General features: G+C 41.2%; 6 protein-coding genes and 1 pseudogene across 6 annotated transcripts; 3 read left to right on the top strand and 4 right to left on the bottom strand.

The window, feature by feature from the left end:
* The first annotated feature begins 31 nt into the window (after positions 1-31).
* Positions 32-2,018, top strand: LOC116381513 (receptor activity-modifying protein 3). The gene is made up of 2 exons (XM_031843752.1): positions 32-347; positions 1,650-2,018. Exons 1-2 carry the CDS (start codon positions 118-120, stop codon positions 1,651-1,653), a joined length of 234 nt encoding a protein of 77 aa, XP_031699612.1. The 5' UTR covers positions 32-117; the 3' UTR covers positions 1,654-2,018.
* Positions 1,942-3,373, top strand: LOC116381511 (C-type lectin domain family 4 member E-like). Its single transcript, XM_031843750.1, has 4 exons — positions 1,942-2,035; positions 2,456-2,607; positions 2,697-2,821; positions 2,990-3,373. The coding sequence occupies exons 1-4, from the start codon at positions 1,945-1,947 to the stop codon at positions 3,156-3,158; spliced, it is 537 nt and encodes a 178-aa protein (XP_031699610.1). The 5' UTR covers positions 1,942-1,944; the 3' UTR covers positions 3,159-3,373.
* A 58-nt stretch (positions 3,374-3,431) lies between these two features.
* LOC116381508 (UDP-glucuronosyltransferase 2C1 pseudogene) lies at positions 3,432-6,635 on the bottom strand (annotated as a pseudogene).
* On the top strand, positions 6,341-12,906 carry LOC116381509 (endonuclease domain-containing 1 protein-like). The gene is made up of 3 exons (XM_031843747.1): positions 6,341-6,470; positions 7,448-7,838; positions 9,426-12,906. The coding sequence occupies exons 2-3, from the start codon at positions 7,560-7,562 to the stop codon at positions 10,044-10,046; spliced, it is 900 nt and encodes a 299-aa protein (XP_031699607.1). The 5' UTR covers positions 6,341-6,470; positions 7,448-7,559; the 3' UTR covers positions 10,047-12,906.
* LOC116381510 (DELTA-actitoxin-Afr1a-like) lies at positions 11,475-13,222 on the bottom strand. The gene is made up of 3 exons (XM_031843749.1): positions 13,122-13,222; positions 12,822-12,943; positions 11,475-12,116 (listed from the first exon to the last, which is right to left on the bottom strand). The coding sequence occupies exons 2-3, from the start codon at positions 12,923-12,925 to the stop codon at positions 11,666-11,668; spliced, it is 555 nt and encodes a 184-aa protein (XP_031699609.1). The 5' UTR covers positions 12,926-12,943; positions 13,122-13,222; the 3' UTR covers positions 11,475-11,665.
* A 375-nt stretch (positions 13,223-13,597) lies between these two features.
* On the bottom strand, positions 13,598-15,162 carry LOC116381512 (bryoporin-like). The gene is made up of 3 exons (XM_031843751.1): positions 15,077-15,162; positions 14,633-14,770; positions 13,598-14,123 (listed from the first exon to the last, which is right to left on the bottom strand). Exons 2-3 carry the CDS (start codon positions 14,734-14,736, stop codon positions 13,694-13,696), a joined length of 534 nt encoding a protein of 177 aa, XP_031699611.1. The 5' UTR covers positions 14,737-14,770; positions 15,077-15,162; the 3' UTR covers positions 13,598-13,693.
* Positions 15,163-18,129: 2,967 nt separating this feature from the next.
* On the bottom strand, positions 18,130-22,664 carry plaub (plasminogen activator, urokinase b). Its single transcript, XM_031843594.1, has 11 exons — positions 22,530-22,664; positions 22,342-22,447; positions 22,153-22,257; positions 21,928-22,081; positions 21,433-21,530; positions 21,301-21,342; positions 21,016-21,214; positions 20,768-20,919; positions 19,900-20,040; positions 19,386-19,534; positions 18,130-19,256 (listed from the first exon to the last, which is right to left on the bottom strand). Exons 1-11 carry the CDS (start codon positions 22,590-22,592, stop codon positions 19,062-19,064), a joined length of 1,404 nt encoding a protein of 467 aa, XP_031699454.1. The 5' UTR covers positions 22,593-22,664; the 3' UTR covers positions 18,130-19,061.
* Positions 22,665-23,862: the final 1,198 nt, after the last annotated feature.

Genomic DNA, 23,862 nt, shown 5'->3' with positions numbered 1-23,862 from the left:
GGACACTAGAGAGAATGCAGCTTTAACACATGAAGCATCGGCTTCATGTTTCAGAACTGGAGGTTGCCGGCTGGTTAATTCACTGGTTTCTCGATCTTTTTCAGATCATACAACGACATGACGCTCTGCTTGGAGATTGTGTCTAATTTTACTGGCTGTTATTACCCAAACCCCATCACCCAGGACATCTTCCGCTCCGTCCACTCTTACTACTTCCACGACTGCTCTAAGGAGGAGCTTCCGTTTGAGGACGCACCTCACGGGCTGGTGGTCGCCCTCACGCTCGTCCCTGTGAGCCTCATCCCCGTACTGGTTTATCTGGTGGTTTGGAAAAGTAGTGTCCAAGTGTGAGTTGTGTTGGACTCTCATGCTCCATTAAACTTCAACATAATCTGTATTTACTGTATGATCCAGTCTGGTAGGAAATGAAAAGTTGAGAATGAAGTTATGAAGCAACCTTAAATCTAAATGTGAACTAAATCTCAATTTATAAAATGTCAACGTTTTCCACTTTGTATATGTTTTGCTTAAATGTGTTTCACTGACACTTGGTTTGTTTTAAAGGAGCAGTGTGTAGGATTTAGAGGCATCTAGTGGTCGTGGTAGGCATCTAAAGGACAGGGGGTTCTTTATGCTAAGCTAGGCTAACCCACTCCTGGCTTTAAATGCATATTTAAAGGGCCAGTGTAGCGCATTTACAGCTGATTGCAATCTGCAACCTCACCACGAGATGCCACTAAATCCTTCACACTGCTCCTTGAGACTGCAAGTCTGGTTCTATTGTATAAGAAACAAAGTCAGCCTGTTAGCATCTCTAAACTCACTAATAAAATCATTATATATTGTCTGTAAATCAGACTTCTCTATGTACAACATATGTTGTCCCGTATTTAAAGAACCAGGATGTACATATTATTGGAATGATTATGGGACAATGGGCCCATGGGCACAGACCACCACCTCTACAGGAACACGACACACCGACTTTACAGATGTTTAACCTTTGTTGTCGTTGTTCAGTGTCTCTTTGTGGTTATTTTGTCCCTTTTCATCATTGACGGGAGTCACTTTGTGTCTTTCTTGCAGCCGTTTTGCATCTATTTGTAGTCATTTTGTTTCTCTTCGTAGCTGTTTATGTTTCTTTGAGTTCTTTTTGAGTCTCTTCCTGGTTGGTTTGTGTAACTCTGAGTGACACTGAGTGTATGCCTGCTCAGTAATTCATCAATATCAATATATATTTCACAAATGTGTGCATCAGCCTGATTTGGTACCTCTTACGTTTCTCAGACAAATTCATTAATCCACACATATAACACTAGACGTGTGCGTTATTATATTTAAACAAAACAAAATTCACTCTCAGATTCAAGGGAGCTCAGCTGTGGATTAAAAGCCTTTTTATTGCAACAGAATACTCTGTCAAAGCTTATTTGTTGAGCCAAACTTTAATTTAGTATTTTGTGGCCAATGTTCTCCTGCTGTCTTTTCTAGCAGATGCATTTGCTTGTTGTTAGTAATTTCTGTGTTTTCTTTCTTTTCTTTTTTCCCTTTTTTGGTCAGATCTCTGTAAAAGCCCTTTGGGTGTTTTCTGACCTGCGCAACACTTTTACTTCTATAACGCATTAACATGTTTTTTATTATTTGTGCAGATAAACAAACTAAACCAAACCAAATGCACGCAAAGCTGCAAGAAGCTGCACACACGGTGAGCTACGAGTGCACACACAAACAATAAAGTGTGTCAGTGTGATGCTTCTACGAAAATAAAGGTCACTTAAATCTGCGGCGGTTCCTGGTGGTCCATGTGTGTATTTGTGTGTTTGCTATCTTTGTGAGGACAAAATTGAGTTTCAGGCTTTGAGCGTGAAGACATTGAACCTGAACTCCACGTTGACGACAGAGAGGCAGGAAGCAGCAGAGAGAGAGGAAAGCAGGAGAGACGAGATGGACCGAAAGATGGCGGACATCGATTCAATAAAGGAGGCCTTCCGCTCTCTGGACCTCTACTGCCCTGTGGTTAATCCCAAGACTAAAGGTGCATGTGCAGTTGTTTAGCCATGTTGATGGTAGCTTTGATTAAATCAACTCACAGTGTGAAGGCATGTTGGCCAGTTCAAGTTCATCTGACAAAGCTGGTAGCGAACTGGAGGTTGACGTCTATTTTTTAATATCCTTTGGGCAGTGTAGCTCTCTGCCACAGAGGAAGACAACACATCAGTCTTTGTTACTTGTAATACGTTCATTGTTGGTTTCGGTCTTTTTAAGGGATTTGTTGACAATAAGACAGATTTAGAATATCACCGAACTTACTCTACAAAATAAGTAACATCAAAGGAAAATTTTACAAAAATAAATACATCAGAACTTAAAGCTATTAAGGCTCAAATAAAAGGAGAAAACTGGATGTTAAGAGAGAACTGTTAACTATACAAAGACATCGTTTCTTTCTCCACAGCACGGATCTGCAGAAAGTGTCCCGACAGCTGGAGACTATTTGAGAACAAATGCTACTTCTTCTCGTCTCGCAAGCTCAGCTGGAGCTCCAGCAGAGCCTGGTGCCAGACACAAGGGGGCGACCTGCTCATCATCAACAGTGAACCAGAACAGGTAGAGGACAACAAGAGGGGGACATGCAACAATTAAACAAATCTGTTTCCAGCCGTCTCATGATCCGACTCATCTGTTCTCTTCTTTAGAGCTTTGTCTTTGAGAGCAGCCAGGCTCCTCAGACGAGCAGCAGGCTGTGGATCGGTCTGACGGATGCGGAGGAAGAGGGTGAATGGAGATGGGTGGACGGCAGCCCGCTCACTTCAGATGTCCAGTAAGTCAAAGTTCATTTTTTGGTTTGTTATTTGTTTGGTTATTCATTGTTGTGTTAGATAACATTGTGTCTTACTGTTCTGTTGTTTTATATATTTTGTGAAAACAACAAGATACATCTCAAGAGCCTTCTCCCGATATAATACATTTGATGTTTCTTTTCCTGCAGGTACTGGCTGAGCAGACCAGGACTGGGGACGGAGCCGGACAACTGGAAGTTGGACAACCCTCTTGGAGAAGACTGTGGACACATGGACGCCAGTGAAAACGCTCTCAAGTCCTGGATGGATGGTTCCTGTGAGATACCTTATAGATGGATCTGTGAAAAGAATGTTTAAATCGTCCAAGAACATTTTTATTTCTCATTTCATGTTGTAAATATACTTTTTAATACGGAGGATATTATAGGACTATATGTTTGATGTGTACTGTACATACATGACATCTGAGTGGTGATAGTGTACATGTTTCTTTCCAAATAAAACAAAAATTAGTCTTCAGAGTCCAATTTTCCATTTGCTCTATTGCAGGAAATAAAAACAGAATCTGTCAAGTCTTTTCTTACTTTTTTATTTTCAAGTATGTTTCTTCAGGTAAAACAGACTGCGTTTTCTTTCTTCAAGTGACAACACCAAGATAATACACAACATAAAGTTGCAGCATTCGTTTTGAAATGCAGATCCGTATAAAAGCAAATAAAACATGAAATAAGGCTGTTATGTATTTTTGGACATTTCAGACATTTCAAATACTTAATAAACGACTAATAGTACAACTAAACATTTAATGCAGAAAATACAGTTTACAACACGGTTGTCTACTGGAAGGAAATCCACCTACTTTTCTATATTTGATGAATGCAATAGTGAAAGGTACAAAAGTACAAATGTTTTGATTGTTCTGATCCAACACTTTGGACTCGGGGTGGAGAATGGGTCAAAAACGAGGCTTTCACCCAGAAGACTGTTTGTGTCCCATGTGAACCAAGTGGATTTGTTGCCGAAACATAACCAAGTACTTCTACTGAGTTTTGTTTTGTTTCAATTTCGTAGTAATTTTAAGCCAAGCCATGATAGTTTTACTAAACATAACCAAGTCGTTTTGTAACGTTTTTTTTGTTTTGTTTTGCTTTGTTTCAATTTATAACGTTTACCGTGGGTTTAAATCTGCCACTGTGAGAAAATACGTTCCCCTCGAAAACCTAATTGACAGTCCAGTTTAGTTGTATGACAAAAAAAAGAAGGGGATCACCACATTGATCAGGAACTATCCTCCGGGCAACATGAACATCTGTACCGTATTTAACGCCAATCCATCAAATAGTTATTGAGACATTTCGCTCAAACCAAAAATCTGTTTTGATGGATTACCAAACAGATTAGGATACCTACTCTTGGGAACATGATTTTGTTGGCAAAATTGTATGGCAACCCATTCAATAGTCAATAGTTGTTGAGTAGTTTCAGTCTGGACCAAAGTGGGTGACCATCAGACCTACCAACCAACCAATATTGCCATCCCTAGAGCAACGGCTAGACGACAAAACATCCCCAGCCCTGTTGTTTAAGAAGACTAATTCATTTTAATGTGAACTAATCTTAGGAGTCAGAAATTAGTCCTTTTTGGTTTTTCTCCTCCTGCACAGTCGAATGCAAAGAAATCGTATTGATCCCACTACAACAGCTGTCAGCATCAACAAGACTGCTACCAAAAAGCATATAACATCCACAGAATAATAGGCGTACCAGGGCATCTTATAGGACTCAGTGCGTAAATGTGAAGCTCCTTTGTGCCTCATAACAAACTCAATCCAGTAAAGTGCAGTTTCCAGAGGATGCATCGGTTTATCCCGATGGAGCGCAGAGAGACGCTTCATGTTATTTCTGTAGGAGGGATTGTGAACAACTTCTTGTATCGCTTCCAGAAAGCTCTGGCGAGTGAGTTTGGTCACATCCACCACCTTAGCGGCTCCTCGTGCCTCCAATCTCAAAACGTTCTCAAACTGGTCAAACAGAAGGGGTATGCCTATTATCGGCACCCCGTGGTACATGGATTCGTAGATCCCGTTGGTACCACCGTGAGCCACAAAGGCTTTAATCTTTGGGTGACCCAAGAGGTCGTTCTGGGGCATCCATTTTACCAGTAGGGTGTTGTTGCCCAAATTGTTGGGGGGCTCAATGGCATGCCTCCATATGACCTTTTGAGGAAGTTGGGCAAAAGCAGCAGCGATTTCAGAAGTGATTTCTACAGGTAGGCCGTTCACCAGTGTGCCAAGAGACATCAGGATGAATCCATGCTCTCCTGAACTTTCAACAAACTCCTCCAGCTCTGATGATAAAGGCTTAGAAGGCTTTGACTGGAAACCACCAATGTAGGCGATGTTTGGCATGGTTGGTCTGGGAAATTCAAAGACAAAATCCACCCTCATGAGCCAGATGTCTGCTGCTTGTAGAAGGTGATAGAACTTCATATCTGGACCAAAGTACCTCTCTACCAGTCTATCATAATGAGGGCATACTATAAACTTGTCAATGCATGTGTTGAGAAAATAGTGGAATGTGTTCTTGACCCGTTGCCCAAAGGTCATCTTATCCGACGCGGCGTATCCTGATGTTGGAACATAGGATGTTGGAGATGGAGCCACCACAAAATGTCCCTCTCCACTGGTGATCCATCTCACGTTAAAAACAGTCGGCAGCTTAAGTTCATGAGCCACCAGAACTCCAACCGGCAACCCCGGGTCCAGAAGAACCACGTCAAACTGAGTGTCACGAATACTCTGCATCAGAGTCTTGTTCTCAAACATTTCTACCCCCAACAAGCTGGCCTGTCGGTGAATGTTCGACAGCGTACCGAGCATTTCCCAGTAGAACTTCACAAAGCCGCTAAGTGTCGCCCCCTCTTTGTGAATCACCAGCATCTTGACCAGGAAGGTCACAAAGAAGTCCTCCTGCTCTATGCTGATGGCTGCCGGTAAGGTGATGGTGAGGGAGTGGTAATGTGGAGCATTTTCCTTGACGTACCAGCTGGTGGCTGTGCGGACCACGGTGACCTCGTGGCCCCTGGAGTGGAGGCTCTGGATTAGCAAGTTCATGTTGACCCAGTGGCTTCCATCCACTGGGAACACCAGAATCTTTCCGCCCTGCACACTGGAGCTTGTCAGGAGGGACACACTCACCACCAGAAGCAGAAAAGAAACATCTGGGATGCTCCCCATCGAACAACCTTGAGGGAGAGAACAAACAAGTACAAGTACTTTAAAACTCGTGCTTATTGCCAGAAGAAAACAAACTAAAACAAGATGGAAATGTATCTGCAAATACCAAACCAGTTGCTAGGGTTTACACTTAAAACCAGAAGGAAATGACTATATGGACGCCAACAGTGAATGCCCTAAAAAGGAAAACCTGGAATGTTGATTTAACCGATCAAAGTCCAGAGGAATGCCTGTGCTAACTTAAGCCTGCTGTTACGCGCTCTAATCTCATTATCTGCATTCAGCCAGGACTTGCTAACACTTAGCGGAGTCTCCATTCATAGCATGCAAAAAAACCAAGTGTCGAGTTTCCTGTAGTTCAGAAAGTCAAAGAGGAATCTAACACTGTGCACTCTTGCCTGCAGATCAGCCGCACACTTTGAGTCCTGCAGAGGTTAGTGGCAGCAAAACAGAGTCTCTATTTTTCAGTAATGCTTTGAAGGCATTTAACTGAGTTGTGAATGCATTGTGTAAAAAGTGTTGAAACCTACCTTTCAATCTCAGAAGCAGTGTGGAAATGTACTTTCAGCTGCTCTGGTCAAGTGAAGCCCAGGGTCTGCATGGAAAAGAATCCAAAGTCCAAACCCCCGATTATTGTGTTACATAAGGAGGAGAGGGTGTTGGGGGAGGGTGGTCCAACAAATGGACTACAGTATGTATGTGTGCGTTTTGAAGGGGAGGAGAGGAGAACAGCTTTCCCACAGAGCCCACCCTCATTCTCCGTGTGCTGCAGACACTCTTCCCAAAACAGATATTTTATTTGTTGGCCTGCTGTGAGCTTCACAATGAGCTCCTCCTGAAGAAAAAAAAGTAATTCCGCTAACAAGAAAAATATTATGTGACAGAAAGAACCGTGAGTTCTTTCTATCTCTTTTTTTCTCTCGAATACATTCAATCAAATGTTGGGTATTTCTGGTTCCTTGGGAGCATCACACATCTTTGGCTCACCAAAAACACAAGAAACAAATTGTATTTTCGTTATCGTCAACAAACTCCACGAAGTGACTGAAACCAACAATGTGTTTGTCAGTCTGTCGATACTCTCCGACTTCCCTATTCTGAATCGGAATAGCCTAAAACACCTGGTCACTGCAGTTCTCATCAAACGGTACACAAACAAGAGGAAATAGTGCATTTGTTGGGGACTATTAATACACATTTAGCGCTCAACAATGGCACACTTTACTTTAGCTGCTGAGTGGTTTGTAAAGTAAAGTGTGATTGATTATAGTGTTTTATTGCTTCTGAACTCCACTCTTTGTGTGTAAGAGGAAGAAGTGAAATTTACTGAAGTACAACAGTCAACACAAGCAGATTCAAGGGATTTGACTGAAACTAATGGTGAAAATGGACTTCTGCTTTCACCAAAAGGTCACGTGTTGATGAAAAGGAGAACAACACTCCCTGCTTTTCCCTCAGAGTGGCATGACACATCTTTGGGCATTTGACTTCTGGATCTCACCACCAACGGTCCTTCATCAAGATGTCTGATTTCAGCGCTGCGCTCGTCCTGGTCTTCACTGCCGGCTGGTGCATCATGTGTGCAGCCGACGTTGGGGATTTCGCTCCGTGCCTGCAGGTCTTTTATAAGTCATGGCCTCCTAAAGGTCTGGCGGGGACCCCGATCTGCCAACGGTATAACAACCAGTACCGCTTCGCCGCGCTGTACAGTCGGCCGCGCCGCTCTCCGTGGTTCTCGGCATATTTGTACTCTGCACCAGCAGGAAAGAGACCCACCTCATGCTGGAAGTTTGAGCCTCAGGTGAGCAAATTAAAACGTGGTGTTGATTCACAGATTTGAAATGACTTTGTTGTGAGCCACAGAGACGCTTTAAACATTTGTATTGTTTTATGAGGATGCAATCATTTAAAAACAGGATTAAGAACTGTTTGATCACTGATATTCTTGTCCTGTTACTGAACACTAATTCATTTGTTACTTTGTTTTAAGTCTCTTTTATGTGAAATGTCTGTTTTGTTCTTATCTTTTTGTTTTTAAGTCTCTGAATTGTTCTTCTATGTGTGAAACTTTTATGCTGTCGTCTTAGCCAGGACTGCTTTTCAGTTTTTTTTATTTAAAATTTATACCATTTAAAGTTTTTGTGTTTTTAAAAATGTATATTCTTGATAAAAAAACTTTATGAATAGTGTTCGCAATAATTGTTAGCATCCCATAAAGTAATAAATAAGGTCAGAGGTGAGCTGTTCACAATATACATATAAGTAGGTTTACAAGTCTGGGGTTTAAATTGATGCACTAGTCACACTCATTTAGTAAATTACTTATTCACATGTGTTTTTAAATGTAACTGCTTTAACTCAATATTGCACTGAAACAAGACAATGTTTTATACATACTGATGTTCCAGTTTTGCATCAGTTATATAATATTTCTCAGAGTGAAAAGAACTCTACGGGTGTTTACACTTTACAGTGAAGAACAAGAAAATGAGGAAATGAGCCGGAGTAAAGCAGAACTGTCTCCTTTGTGTGTTCGTGCTCTCTAAACTCTCTGGTTCATGTTATTAGATTAGAATGCTGTGGAAGCAAACCTAGTACACGATCAAAGGTATATAGGTGTCCAAACAATACATCCATTATTTATAATCATCTACTTGTGAAGATGTTAATCACCTTGTTCTACAGCTACACACAAATTATAAATAGTGGGTTAGATTCTGGTTCTTTTGAAAGTCAACGTTGACTGTTGTTGAACAACAAGAAAGAAATGAATTCTACTAAAATAAGATATTTAAATGAAAACCTCAAGATTATATCTTTAAACAATAATAAATGGGGATAAAACATACAGAAAAGGTTAAATTCAGTTAAATTAATAAATAAATGTGAAAAAATAAAATAACATTTCACTTCTTGTGATGGCTACTTATGATGCAGGATTAGAACTCTTGACTTAAGTATTTTTTAGCATTGCTAACGGGATTAATCAGTACATTCAGTACATTCATTACATTCTTGGTCCCAAGAGGATCAAACCCAATAACAGGCAAATAATAGCTGCAAAAACCAATGAAAATCCCATCAGCCTCAGCTGTATTTGGTGTTTAGCGCTAAATAGCACATGTTAGCATGCTAATAGGCTATGCTAAGATGTTGAAAATGATAAACGTTTCCCTGTGTGAAAAGAGAAGTCAGTGTCACGTAACTTGCGTAATGTAGTTACGCCACTTCCGTTTTTTTTAAACCAATTTGGTATTTTTAACCAATACCAAAGTATTTGATGATCTTTAGCTAAACCTTACTAAGTAGTTATTTACCTGAAAGCAGCATTTTGTCCACGTTGTCATTCATCACTTTTAAATCACTACCCCCCCCCCTCCATGAACAGTTAGCCTACCCAGGAGCCGACGGCAACATGATCCCCTTCCCTCCGGGCCCTCTGGACCAGAACGTGGTGGACAGCCAAGCGGTGGAGCTGGACTACATCAACTCCACCTATTCTCGCGGCCACTTGAACCCCAGCCTCCACCACCAGAGCCACGAGGACCGCTCGTCCACCTTCACCCTCACCAACGTGGTTCCTCAGAAGGCCGGCTCCAACGACGGGCCCTGGGAGGCCCTGGAGCAGACCGTCAACACAACCTTGGCGGCCTACTGTCTCGGAGAGGCCCACGTGGTGACCGGCGTCATCCCTTACCAGAGCGACGAGCACTGGCTCAGGAACCATCGCGTGGCCGTGCCCGAGTATCTCTGGTCCGCCTACTGCTGCCCGAACTACAACAACAGTCTTCCGGAAGAACTGAGGGATGCTTTCCCGACGTACGCCGCCATCGGCCGCAACGACCGCAACAGCACCGAAGAGATTGTTCCCGTCAGCCAGACGGCTAAGAAACAGTTCAGAGGTTTTGATGTGAGACAAATGCCACTGGAAACACTGGAGAAGTATCTGAGGGACAGGTTCGGTGCTGCGGTCAATGTTTTCTACGAGCAGTGTTCTGGATCAGACTGATCCTGCAGACACAAACACACACTGACTATATTCTTACAATAGTTACATCTTAGAATATTAATGCTAATATCATTTAATTAAAGGATAAATATGTATACAGTGCCATCCAATGTGTTACAAAAGAGCAAATTTATATATATATGATCGTGTTTGACTGTAAAAGGAACCTAAAGGACTTCAAAATGTTTGTTTTCCTAAAATACATTTAGGAAGAAAAGCAGAACTCCGGTGGGAAAAGAAAGCGAAAGAATCACCTAATAAGAGTTAAAGGACAGACATGATCAAGACATGAGGTGATTATTTTGCTGTTGTTGTTGTTTACCCCTGGTGTTTGTTTTGGGGATACAAACATTGGTAGCTTTTATGCTGCTTCGACCCGCTATAGGTCCTTGTCACATTAATGTAAATATTGCAGGTTTTAAAGTAATAGTTATTACATGTTGGGAACTACTCTTATTCATTTTCTTGCTAAAAGTTAGGGAAGGCAAGATACATACACATACTGTATATGTATATACATATATCACACTTTATATCCAAACAGATTACACAAGTAACAAATGATGAGAAACAATGAATGCAAGCAAACAAAAACAATCAATAAATTTGATTTAGACAAGAAGATTGATACCACTCTCATATCGGTCAGTTAAGTATAAGGTTGGAGCCAGGAGGCGGATAGCTTAGCTTAGCATAGAAAAAACTTTACTTGTTGTTTTTACACTTTGGTTTACTACAACATATTAATTTAGATATTAGAGGTGCAGCAAGCATATTTTGATACCTTTGAACAGAGCCATGCTAGCTGTTTTCCTCTGTTTCCAGTCTTTATGCTAAGCTAAGCTAACCAGCTGCTGGCTGTAGCTTCATATTTTCTGCATTCATGAGAGGTATCAATCTTCTCATCTAACTCTCAAGACAGTGAATATGCGTACTTCCCAAAATCTCAAACTTCTGTTTCAAGCATTTGAAACCAGAGCTTTTTTTTACCTTCGGTTGCCGTAAAACACATATTTCATATTCCTCCACATAAGTCATGATGCTCGTCGACACTATGGTTTGATATGTTGAGTACATACAGGTTGCAATGCCTCCACTGCAGGTTTGAAGTTGTACATGTTCTTTGTGACCACTAGGTGGTGACCTTGTGCAACACATGCAGATGAGTGGCAGCTTCTGCTGACTGTATTCTGCAACTGGACGGATTTTACCACAAAGTTTAATTTGTTGGTAATTCAAAGTAACACCAGACCTCATTATCTTGGAAATCAATTCCTCATTTATATTATTATTTACTAAATAATGTCTTTGATCTTTTGTTTTATATTTAAAACAGAATTCATCTTCATTAATTGCTGCTTTCTGATGATGTATAAAATAAATAGGGATGATATTTGTGCTTTAAGAGATGACTCATTCAGACAAACATGAACTCCTTCCACAAGTTGGACTCACTAGACCTTTTTATTTTTGTTTCTGTAATGATCACTAAGACACACATTTTCCTCATATCACACTGGATTTATTGCATGAATGGTGCAGTAGCACAGACGTACAGAGGGCTAAACATATCAAACACTGTGTCAACCCGGATTATTTAGTCAAAATTAATCACTGGTTTAGTGGTGTTGTTGCATCTTTGGAGTGAAGAGCTTGTCCCACACCTCCACCTTCAGCATGGCCCTGCCCATCGGGGACATGGTCGCCTTGAGGTCAAAGTGAGGGCCCTCAAACGTGAGACTGCTGCCTTTGGCCTCCTCCCTCACGAAGCCGCTTTGCTCTTTGTTTTCATACATCTCCTTGTACAGCTTCTCGTTGCACTCTTTGTCCTGGTTGAAGATCCCCAGGGCCAACCAGTTCTGATACACGTTGTTGTCGTAGGGCACGGAGAACATTATGGCTATTTTCTCTTTGGCGCTGTTGCTTTTCCTCTCAAACATGTCGTAGGTCAGGACGCCCACCGCGCCCGTGGCACTGCCGCTGGTCTTGCTGAAGTTGCACACCTCGGTTTTCAAAGGGCGCACGGTGGGTTGGGGGGGGCTGTGGCAGTTGCCGCTATCCAGGTAAACCCTTTTGTTTTTTTAACGCCAAGAAAGAAAGAAAATAAAATGTAAAGTAAGGAATGGGTAGAAAACGCTGTAGTTTTATTCAAGCTGTACTTTAACCATAATTTCCTCAAAGGAAATAGATGGATGGATGGAAAATGATTGTGTTACAGCAGCAGGTTATACACGGCAGCAGTAAATATATACATACTCTAGTGTTGTACATATACAACACTAGAGCTATAAATCTATAAAATACACAATAAACTATTAGAAGACACTAAATCTACCAAACTACAACTAGAATATTAAATATATTAAATAAGCATACTTTATCAAGTATGCTTTCCTATGATAATATTACATTGTACTTTTTCTTATATTACTTAGATCTTTAAGTTGTCTGAATTCACTATTTATAGTCAACATAATTAACTATTTTAAGTTAACTTCACTCAGATCTTTAAGTTGTCTGAATTGACACATTGACATATAGTTAACCTAATTATAAATTTTGAGTTAACTACACTAAAGTTTACTGCAATGACATGAGTTGCCTAAACAATTTCAACTTTACCAACTTAAAATGAATGAGCTACTTGACTTAACAAATTTTTAGGCAATCGTTTTCCTGACTTTTTTTTAAGGTAAAGTCAACTTATTACATTTTACAGTGTACATGAACATCCGCCGTTTTTTAGCAGTATTGTGTTCTACGTGTTGGACTTACTTGGGGTCGATGAGGCAGTAGCCGTTGGTGAGGTTGGTGATCTCAATGGTGACATTTCTTCTGCTTTTCTGGTTAGCAGCCAAAGCCTCCGCTGATTCACTCATATTGTTGCTGGTAAAAAGCTGCGACAGAGCATTAGAAATACAGGGAGCAGTTTAACACACACACACACACTCACACACTGATGTTGAAAATGTGTAGAATACAAACAAACAAATGCACGCTGTTAAAGCCTAAACTTAAAAGAACATTTTAACATAAACCTCCAAATAAAGCAGAGGAAAAAAATAAACTGCTTACCTGTCCGAGGGTCACAGGTGTGCTGCTCACTCTGGCGATTCCAGATATGAAACACAGGATTCACTCTTTGGATCGTTCTTTGCTGGGGAACATGTGACACCCAAAAACCTCACCCAAAAAACTGTCACCACCCACAGAGCGCACACACCTTCACCTGTGGCTCAGAGTAGTGATTGTTTTGTCTCCTGAGGAATGAAGGGTGCAGCCGACAGATACATTACTGCGGTATTTCTTGTTTTTGTTTTCATAATGATCTAATTTTTGCAAAGATACAGGCCGGTTTGTTCAGTGTCTCCTTCTGCACAACACCTTTTATCTCTGTGGTTTCTACCGTCTGCAGTCTGACTGTGGTTATTTTACATTTCACTCAAAGTGAAGCACCATTCATGTTTTTTTCCTGCTGAATAGTTTGTGACCATGTGTGATGATTCAAATTTAAAGACACGAAAAGAAACATCAAAGACCAGAAATCCATTCCATTGTTTTTTTATTCATTTAAAGCGCCCGTACATGACATGACATGAATGACACACATATTACATGCAGGTTTGAAGGAACTGCCCCGATGTGACTCATCTGCCCATCTTGTCGTACACCTCCAGTTTGACGATGGCCTGGCCCTCGTCGGACATGCACGCCCTCACATCCACAGACCTCCCCCCGTACGACACCCCTGAGCCGTCGGCCTCGTGGCGCACAAAGTTGGTGAAATCCTTCCCCTTGTACATGTAGTCGAACAGCTTCCCATCGCAGGCCCGCGTGTGCTCAAATATGCCCACGCCGAGCCAGTTTTTGTAGAAAGTGTAGTCGAAGGGCACCGAGAACATGATGGCGATCACCTCGTTGCAGTGGCGGTCCTGCATGTTGAACAGCTCGTAGGTCATGACCCCCACGGCGCCCGAAGCCGTGTTGTCGTCCTTGGTGAAGGAGCACACCTCGGTCAGCTGGGGACGCAGGGTCGGCTGTGGAGGATTATAGGCGAAGCCGCTTTCCATGTGCACCCTGCAGGGAAGAAGAGGGTAGAAGCATTCAGACTCAAGTTCTAATACCACAATGTACAAATACTCCATCACAAGTAAAATCCTTCTTTAGTAAAATACAGAATGACAAATGTGCTTCAACAAAGTACTGGTTTCTGCAGAAAAAGAAACAAAAGGCTACGGTGTAGTGCAGTGGTTCCCAACATGGGGTGGGGCCCCTCCATTTAATGAGATTTTAATCAAGGAAACCATCTGAGAAGTTTAGAAGTGACACTTAACATCTGAAACATGATCAGCCAAAAAATGTTGGAAATCACTCTTTAATTTCTAAAAATGTGTTTTATTTTATGAGATCATTGACTTTTTAAATAAAATCTGAATTAGTATAAGTATGAATAAATGTACTTTCTACCACTAGTAGTCATGCATAAAAGGATTAAATACATTTCAGGTATTTAATCATTTGTCAGTTTTATTTATTGGTTCGTACACAACAAGAAAATCAGTTAATCATCCAACAGCGATTCTTACTTTGGGTTGACGAGGCAGAAGGTGGAGCTGACGTTGGTGATCTCTATGGTGCAGTTGCGGTTGGTGGGGATGGTGTGGGAGTGGGCTTCTGCATGCTCAGGCATGGTGGCGGCTCAACGACGGGCACGTAGACAAGAGCTGTGGAGACAAGTAACGGAAAGTCATGATTCTGTACAAATGGATTTCCCTGAAGCTTCATCAGTAAATAGAATTGTCTTGACCTGATGTGCTGACACTCAAACAATCATCCTGAACATGACACAATAATAAAGTACGATGCATCCAGGACAACAAACACACATCAGCACACTATTTAACTGCATCTCTGCGAAGACGTTTTAACAGATGTTGTATCTACTAATATTACCACTACATGTTTGTTTTTCTAAAATAATTCCATCTCTGGTGAATATTGCCTATTTATCGGAAAGCAAATGCACTTACTTGACTTTATGTGACACACACACAGGATGGCAGAGCGTCCTCTGAAAACAGGTCGGGGTTCGGTTTGGAGACAAGTCTGAAGTCCCGCCCCCTCCTCCCCCAGGTACAGACACACCTCACACAGAAGGTGTGTCTGTGCTCACATGCAGTGTCAGTCACACATGTGTGTGTGTTTAAAGCTTTCAGTGAATCAGTTAGGTGGTGTGTGTCACTTTGGCACAAGGTGGGACTCCTCACACAGGTGTACGACAGGTGAGCCCTCAGCGGCCAACGGGTGAAATACCTGAAAGTCTGGAAAGATTTTAAAAGTAGCAGTCACGCCCGGTCGACACATCTGATGACTCATTTTAGACGACTGAACTGGTTCACATGAAAAGACCACATTCTGGCAGTTGGCGATATATTTTGGCTTCTGATATATTTCTTACATGTTGTGTTGTTTTACAACATTTAAAGTGCCAAAGGTTGATAAATGAACAGAAGCCTGAAACAACAGACATCTGCTTTTTCTTTGTGCTTTATGTTCGAGGAACCTGTTCCAGCATGAGCTGGATGGAAGTGATGGATGGAACCTGAGCAAGTCCATCGAACAGCAAACAGTCTGAGGGACACATTCACATGGATCGATTACCACTGGGCACAGTGGTTTCTTTGTTTCCACAAAGAAACAAAAAATACCACAAAGAAACAGAAAACGACCACAAATACATGCAAAAATACCTCATAGATTTGCAAAAACAAAGAGATGCAAAATGAGCACAGAGAGACGGAAAACAACCACAAATAGGCAGAAATGTTGTGGCTCTTTGGAGGAGCCCGACCCCTATGTTGGGAACCACTGGACTAAACAGTAAAGCGCTACATACTAATTGAAACCTCGGCACTAACACTCATTCAACACACATTCTGCAGAATCATCATTGAAATACATTTAGCTGGTAATACCTTTACTGAAATAGGATTTTAAGTTCAGTATTTAAGTCGCAAGTAATGGAGTACTTTTGTTGTATTACTACTTTGATTTATAAGTGAAGGATGTGAGTACCAAAAAAATAAAAATACCAATTAATCAGCCAGAAAAAAAGATTTAGTTCATTACAAAGTATGTGCTAAAAGTAAAAAGTGTGCGATTTGGAACGCAGCTTTATTCTCAGTCGTTGGACGATGGGAGTGGACCTCTTGCTGGTTTAAAAGCATAGCATCACAGCATGCATGATTTAAAAACAAACAAAACGTGAGTTTTCAATGCTGATGATACGATCTTAATGTCTCCGCTCAGAGCCTCAGTACATTTTGCTCCATTGCAACAGCAACTCGTCCAACAGGAAATGTCATCACCGCTCCCTAATTCATTCTGACATTTCTGTTCCGTGTTGTTGTTTTTTTCTCACGTCTGCACATCTAAACAAAAGCAACACTATCTAATCAATCACAACCATAAAAGTGCATTTTACAACAGAAAACAATGTTTGCAAATGTTCAAAAAATGAACACATGCAACTTATTTGCCGTTCGACCGGCCAAAGCTCAGCCCCGTCTCATATAAATGATGTGCAAAACAACAAATATGTTTCACGAGGAATAAAGCTAAATGTAGCATGAACTTGCAGAATGTGCAGTATTTCTTCTCTAGAATGTAAAATAAATTAAATTTCAGTCGACAGAGCTTCCTGTTGCTATGCAGACTGACAGTAGAAGATTGATGAGTCACTTACATGAACAGTGGTGACAAAATGAAGACCATCTGGGACGCATTACTTTAGTAAATATGTAAATCAATGTGTGCTGGTGGCCTTTGAACTCTGCACATCTTTATTCTTCTGCTTTAACTTTGGGACAAACAGACGGAACATGTTAGAAAAATAAATTTGAATCAACACCCTTGTGACATCCTGCAGGATAATCAACCTCTCTGGGTCACCTGTGTTTAACTTCTACTACAACAGCGCCACCTTGCGGTCAAATGGAAACATGGCGCGTCCTGCATGACTTAGTCTTTTTATTCTTCGAAGACACAATGGGACATAATTAAAATGCAGCTGACACCACTTTAAACTCAACTCATTGTCTCTAAAAGGTATTTATCAATAAATTACAGTAGATCATAGTAACCTGACACATTGAAGCAGATCGTAGAGGGATTATTTAAACTCTAAAGGCCCAGAAGGCTCAATATATGTGGAGAATTCAAACGGAAAATTTGGATTCCACAACACAAAAGCACAAATAAAAGACTTGGACTAAAGAAACACTCTTTAGTTTTCATCTCAACTCGTTTCAACACAGAAGGAAAGTTATTTTCCAAAAGCAACGTGACATTTTCTTTTATACCTTGAAGCCTTTAAGAAATCTTGTTTTGATGTACTAATCAGTGGTGGAAATATACTTTTACTCAAGTACTGTACTTTGACATACAAATTCTGCTTCTTTATACTTCTACTCCACTAGATTTTTTAAAATAAATTGAGTTACTTTTTCCAAAAGAAAACAAGCACATGAAATGCTCATATACTGTGATGCAGTTCAATGCCTCTAATCTACCAAGTAGAACACAACATATGTAACGCTTCATATTCAATATTAAATCCAATTTTAAATCAAGCTTTATTTTTTCCCACAAGGCAATTCTGGTCCAGCCCAAAAACATAAAAAAACATGAAAGAAACGAACATACGGCAGCAACAAAAACATTAAACAACAAAGAACTTCAAAATAAAACAGGAAACAGACTAAACAAAAGGTCATGACAGTATTTCCACCTTCACTTAAGCATCTGAATACTTCTGCTCTGAGCTGATGTTTTGTCGTAGGTCATAAAGAGGCTTCAGAATTAAACCGAGACGGTTTCACAACCAGTTAGAAGTTCCTTACAGTAACTTTAAGTACAATACTTGAGTAAATGTAAAGTGAAAAGACTAAGAAATGAATGTGCAGCATAGAACAGAAATGTTTTCCATTAAAACCGTCAGCCACAGTCTGTTGGTCTTTGTATTTGTTTGTTTTTACAGCATCGTAAAAGCAACAATTCAGTTTTCAGAATAGCATCTTGATTAATATTTACAGTTTTTTATTTATTTCAGGTCAGATATTTGTACAATTGTACTCTTCATGCAAGTGTTAAACAGTTATTTCCAATGTGGCCTTTGGTGTAAAACAACATATACAAAATATAAGTACAAACTCATGCAATATAAACCACATACAGTAGTTCTTAAAACAACATGAGCCCGTGGTTAGAACATGACAGAAAACAATATGATTTTACTAGACAGTGAAAATTAGAAGTAGGTTTTTATATATATTTCACGACAATTCTTAACGTTTTTTGGGTGAATATTGTGGTGATTACTGTATCAAAGTGCAATTCTAAATTTCTCTGCATAAAGTTTTACAAAGAAAATGTACAAAAATGTATCCAAAAAATATATAAAATTAAATCCTATATCTTTAAAGAATATATCATTGCAATATACAAGATAGAAATAGTTACCCAAAGCTATATCGTATGTATTGAAATGACACTTCTGTATAAATACAAAGCTTAGAAAACATGTTAAAGGACCATGACAGTGTTATAACTACAAATCATTTTACATGACTGCTGACCACTCAAATACATGTTGTCCAGTCAGATCATTTGTTCAGACGTTTTACGTCCACTTCTTATATACAGTCTGTGGTCAAACCAAGCCAACAACACCTGCTAGCCAGCGTTAGCTAACGCGTTTAGAGAATTATTCCGCCTCTACCTAGGCTCCGCCCACAAAAATATGACATTATGTTTACTTACAGAAAAGGGGTCTATTGCATAGAGGAGTAGAATATATCAGACTTTAGATTCCCACACGTTACTTGTTAGAATTAATTCATGGTTGGTTTTGGTCTTTTTACGGGACGTTTCAGAAAAATATAAAATACTGCAGTTTTATCCTTTAAGGCCTCCAAGGAAATAGGAAGCCAGCAGCTCACTAAAAGTTTACGTCCTTCACTTCTGAGGAAACATGGAGCCGGCAGTGATGGACGACAGCCCCGTCTTCTCCGCTATCCATCCGTTGTAGTTGGTCACTGTGGTGTAAACGCCGGGTCGATTCTCCTTCGCGCAGCCGTCACCCCAGCTGATGACCCCGAACAAGAAGAGCCTGCTGCCGACCTCGCACACCAGAGGCCCTCCTGAGTCTCCCTGATGGAGGAGAGAGAGAGAGAGAGAGAGAGAGAGAGAGAGAGAGAGAGAGAGAGACAAGCAGCATTAAAGGAAATCAGCAAACTTGATCCCTGGAACTCAAATCGAGTTTGGACTTGTCGAGAATACCTCGCAGGCGTCCCGGCTCCAGTCGGGACGACCGGCACAAAACATGTTATCACTGATCAAGTTTGCATAATAGTCCTGGTGTCGACACACGTCGTCGGAGATGAGGTTCACCTGAGCCTCTCTGAGGAACTTAGACTTGTACCACAAACCTGCAGAGAAGTAAATGCTGTTAGAATAGTGTACAAGTCATTATGGCTCGTAAAATACACATGATTACAAGCAGCATCAAATTACATTCACTTCAGTGCTGTTCAGGTTTTAAGGTGCTGGTTTCTACTCGTGCTCCACTCATATACCTACAAAAAATGATGGCACTGTAATTTGTTGATATCCAACGAAATCAGTTCACATGTTATCCACGTCATCATTAACCCGGAATTATAAAGACCACAAAAGGTCACACACGGTGGGTTTATTTTGTTACGCAGCTTTCATACTTCAGTAACGTTTTAACCCACATCAAGATGCTTTCCTAAACCTAACTAAGTAGTTTAGTTGCCCAACCAGGACTCACCGTGTTTCTCTTTCCCGTATCCAGCGATCTCACAGGTGACTCCAGGCTGGAGCTTCTGTTGAGGCGGCGGCAGACAAACAGTCCTCACCGAGTCGCTCTCCTCCGAACACTTGCCATGTTTGGCCCTCAGCTTCAGCAGAGCTGCAAAACATTTATCAGGGAATTACTGCTTTGATTATTCAATACTATATTACATTGAGTCACCTAAAGACGGGTTCATTAACATGGGCGGATTGTGAGACGACAAGCCTCTGAACACAGACATGCTAAAGACTCTACCACCTCCATTGTAGGAGCAAGATACACAGGTTGTATAGTTGTTTTGCCTCTTTTTGTTGTTGTTTTTCGTCTCTTTGCGTAACGACTTACGCATCTCTCTGTGGTTTTGTGTCACTATGTCTGTGGCCATTTGCATCTTTTTGTAGTTGTTTCGTGTCTCTTTGTGGTTATTTTTTGTGTCTTTATTGTCGTTAAACATTTCTCTGTGGTTTTATGTCACTTTGTAATTAATTGTTGTTATTTTTTCAGCCCGTAGTTTTTAAATCGTTTTGTTTCTCTTTGTAGTTGTTTTTTTTGTCTCTTTGTTGATGTTTTGCCCATTTCTTGTCGTTTAGCGACTCCTTTTAGGGTTTTGTTTCTTTGTGGTCATTTTTTTGTCATTGTAGTTGTTTTGTGTCTCTTTGTAGTCGTTTTGTGTCTCTTTGAAGTAGCTTTGTGTCTCTTTGTAATTGTTTTATGTTTCTCTTCCTGGTTGATACATGTCTCATTGAGTGACATTTAGTAGATGAAGGCCAGGGGTGCCCCTGACACTTTGGGCCCCTGGCCCTGTGCCCGGTAGGCGTATTGAGTAATCCATCCATGGTCGTACCGATGTCGTTGTTGTAGTCCCCTTCACTGTTGTCAAACCCGTCATGGAGGATGATTTCTTCTACCCTGAACGTTTGTTCCGCAGCCCGGTCCGTCTCATTCATGACATTTTTCCCCAGGATGACGGAGAAGCGGCGGGGTTTGGCCTGGGAGCTGAAACACAAATTTACCGGAAAAGTCCAGTCAACGTGCTGTCACTTTAATTTCTCAGCACCTGCCTCGGTTACAGGACGTGATGTCACTTCCTACCCTTCAGGGAAGCAGTGGGCAGCTGTGAGAACCCAGCAGGCCGAGATCAGACTCCCCCCACAGCGGAGAACCTTCTCCTTGGATTTGCTGCGCCAGAATATGGCAGCGACCCACGGGTGGGATTCCACAGTGGCAACTGTTCCTCCCACGATCTTCATGTGCTTTCTCCTGGAGCGCTGGCCACATGTCGACTCTGCAGCTGGGGGGGAAACCAAGTTCAAAGCAATCGAAGGGAAAAAAGTTTTAAAAATGTGAAACAGTGAGTTGAGTAAAGCGGGAAGTTACCTGGCTGTGGCTCCGTGGGTGCAGGCGAAGGCGGGGTTGGAACTACAAGGTTAGAGAGTGTTTAACACCAATGAAACATGTAATTTGGCTCAGATTTAATTGGAAGACTGTAGAGAGAGAGAATGTACTTACACGACTCAAAGCTACAACGTGGAATACCACAATACTCCCAAATTAGCTGCTGGTTTTTCCACACGTAACACCACGGACGCCGTTTGTAGAGAAGATTTCTGACAAACACATCAAATCAATTAAGCTGAGAGGCACTTGAACTTCAGTACAGGACTTTATAGTTGAGTGTACAATCTGAGACCTGGCACCTCTAAATATCTCCTGGTATCTATATGCTTTTTTCTACTTATGCAAAACAGCTGCAAAGAGACACACGTCAAAAGTGATTCACGACTATGAAAAGGAACAAAACAACCACATACAAAAATTACCACAAAGAGACACAATGTCCACAAAGAGAGGCTCAACAACTATAAAGTCTGTGTGTCTTGGTCGTGAGAGGTGGTGGGGTCTTTTGCAAGTCTGTATGGGAGCCTGGTGGTGGTGACTGGTGGATAAAAGTACAAAGTAAAACCAGATAAGCATCGATGTGTATATGGAGTTATGGCAGCCTACCTGCAGTAGTTGTGCCTCCCTGAATGGACATCTGAAGACATATACCGCTCCCGGGTGTCTGAATCCCACTCCTCACATGTCCGTCCACTCTTTGATTTAGACTCTGTGCCTCTGTAGTAAAGTCCCACTCCCTCGTAGCACTGAGCCCCGTTCACTGCAGGAACAGCAGGAAGCTTTCAGTAAAATAATGTGAATGCAATTTGGTTTGTGAGCTCAGATTCTTACCTGTCTCACAGCGAATGCCCTCAAAACCGCCGACACACAAACAGAACATGTGTTCACCAGATGTCAGGGACGGAACAGAGCTGCCTCCGTTCAGACAGATCCCTCCTGTACGACAAATGAAATGACACACTTCAATAAAGCCTGATGTTGATGTGAACAGAGAGCATTGACGAATGTAGAGTTTCTCACCTGAACTTTCAACGGAGGAGGAGAACGAAGAGGCTGAAGAGGATGAAGAAGACGAAGAGGAGTGGGAGAAACCAGGAAACGCCTGTCTTCTTTCTCTCGATAAGCCCTAAAAAGTATAAAATAAATCTCATAAATCTCATAAAATGAAACGCAACATTTCAGTACAAGTGAGATAAAGATGTCCTTACGGCCTCAGAGGCTGCCAGAGCTGCCAGGATGCTTATTAAAACAAAACCTTTCATCGTTATCATGTTATTTCTGCACAGATTGAAGTCCAAACAGCATGAGCGTGCCTGCAGAGAGCTGTATGGAAACCTCCTCGGGGTCCTCTCTGTTTTGTGTGCAGTATGCAGGGAGGAGGGAGAGTCGTGATTGGCTGAGGAGCTCTTCGACAGGCTGGCCCACGTTATTTGGTGTGAAGAAATATCTGCTGCTACTTGGATGAGTAAACACTTTTAATCCACAACAGTAATTCCCAGGAAGAGCATGAGTAGCATCAGAATGTGGGAAGCTGAGCCTGCAGCTGTTTTTATGGAGAGTTTAATAAGATTCTGGATTAAAAGGAATGTGGATCAATAATAATGGATTGATAACACTGTTGGACTCCATCTGGTTCCATCTGGTTCTTCAGAGTGATGCCATATAAGAACTATTTCTGGTTCCACAAAGCCCCTTTCAGACAGTTTCTTCAAAGAACCATTTTCTTAAACACTTCTTTAAACAAAAACATTTAAGAAACTTCAGGCGCCATTTCTGGTTCTTTGAAGAATTTAAAGAACCTTTTTTGCTGATGTAGACCATCCCCCACCATCCAGTAACTCAAACATGAATTAAGAACCCTTTAATATCCCAAAGAACCATATGACAAACATGAAGACCCATCCAAAAGATAAAATGGTTCTTCGTGGAACCAGAAAGCCTTTAAAAGAACCAGTGAAGAACCATTACTGTTCCGTGTGCATGTTGCCACACTCTGTGACACCTCTCAGAGTCTCACCAGCGACACCACAACACCAGTTGAGTAATTATGTACCAATCATGACCACATGAAGAAGAGATGGTTCCGGTCCTGCAGGTGTGTCTCTGACGTAAAGTCACAAAGTCTCTGTAACGTGATGTTGAAACTATACTTTTGACCAACTTCACTATCTTATACTACCATAAAAAAACAAGGAGGTGGGAAAACACAATGATTTCAGGTCTGAGAAGTTCAAGCTTTTTCCACTTTAAAGCATATTTTTAAAGCCAACATGGTGAAGCTCTTTCTCTGTTTAAAGAATTCGATACAAGACACCAGCACACCAGTAGAGTCCACACACAGGCCCCAATAAATGATAACATTACATCATTACAGTGTGCAAAACAAACTCATTTTACTCTTCTCCGTTAAAGCAGGTGTTCTCAAACTTTTGGGGCCCCGATTTTTAATCATATAACTGATTAAACATTTGCGTTCTACCAGTTTTATTCTTAGACAGGCGGCAACCTCCGGTTCTGAAAAGTGAAGCCAAAGCTTCATGT

Source organism: Anarrhichthys ocellatus, unplaced genomic scaffold, assembly GCF_004355925.1.
Source record: "Anarrhichthys ocellatus isolate YVR2014 unplaced genomic scaffold, GSC_Weel_1.0 scaffold4, whole genome shotgun sequence".
Classification (NCBI taxonomy): domain Eukaryota; kingdom Metazoa; phylum Chordata; class Actinopteri; order Perciformes; family Anarhichadidae; genus Anarrhichthys; species Anarrhichthys ocellatus.
This window is presented reverse-complemented; position numbering and strand designations above follow the sequence as displayed.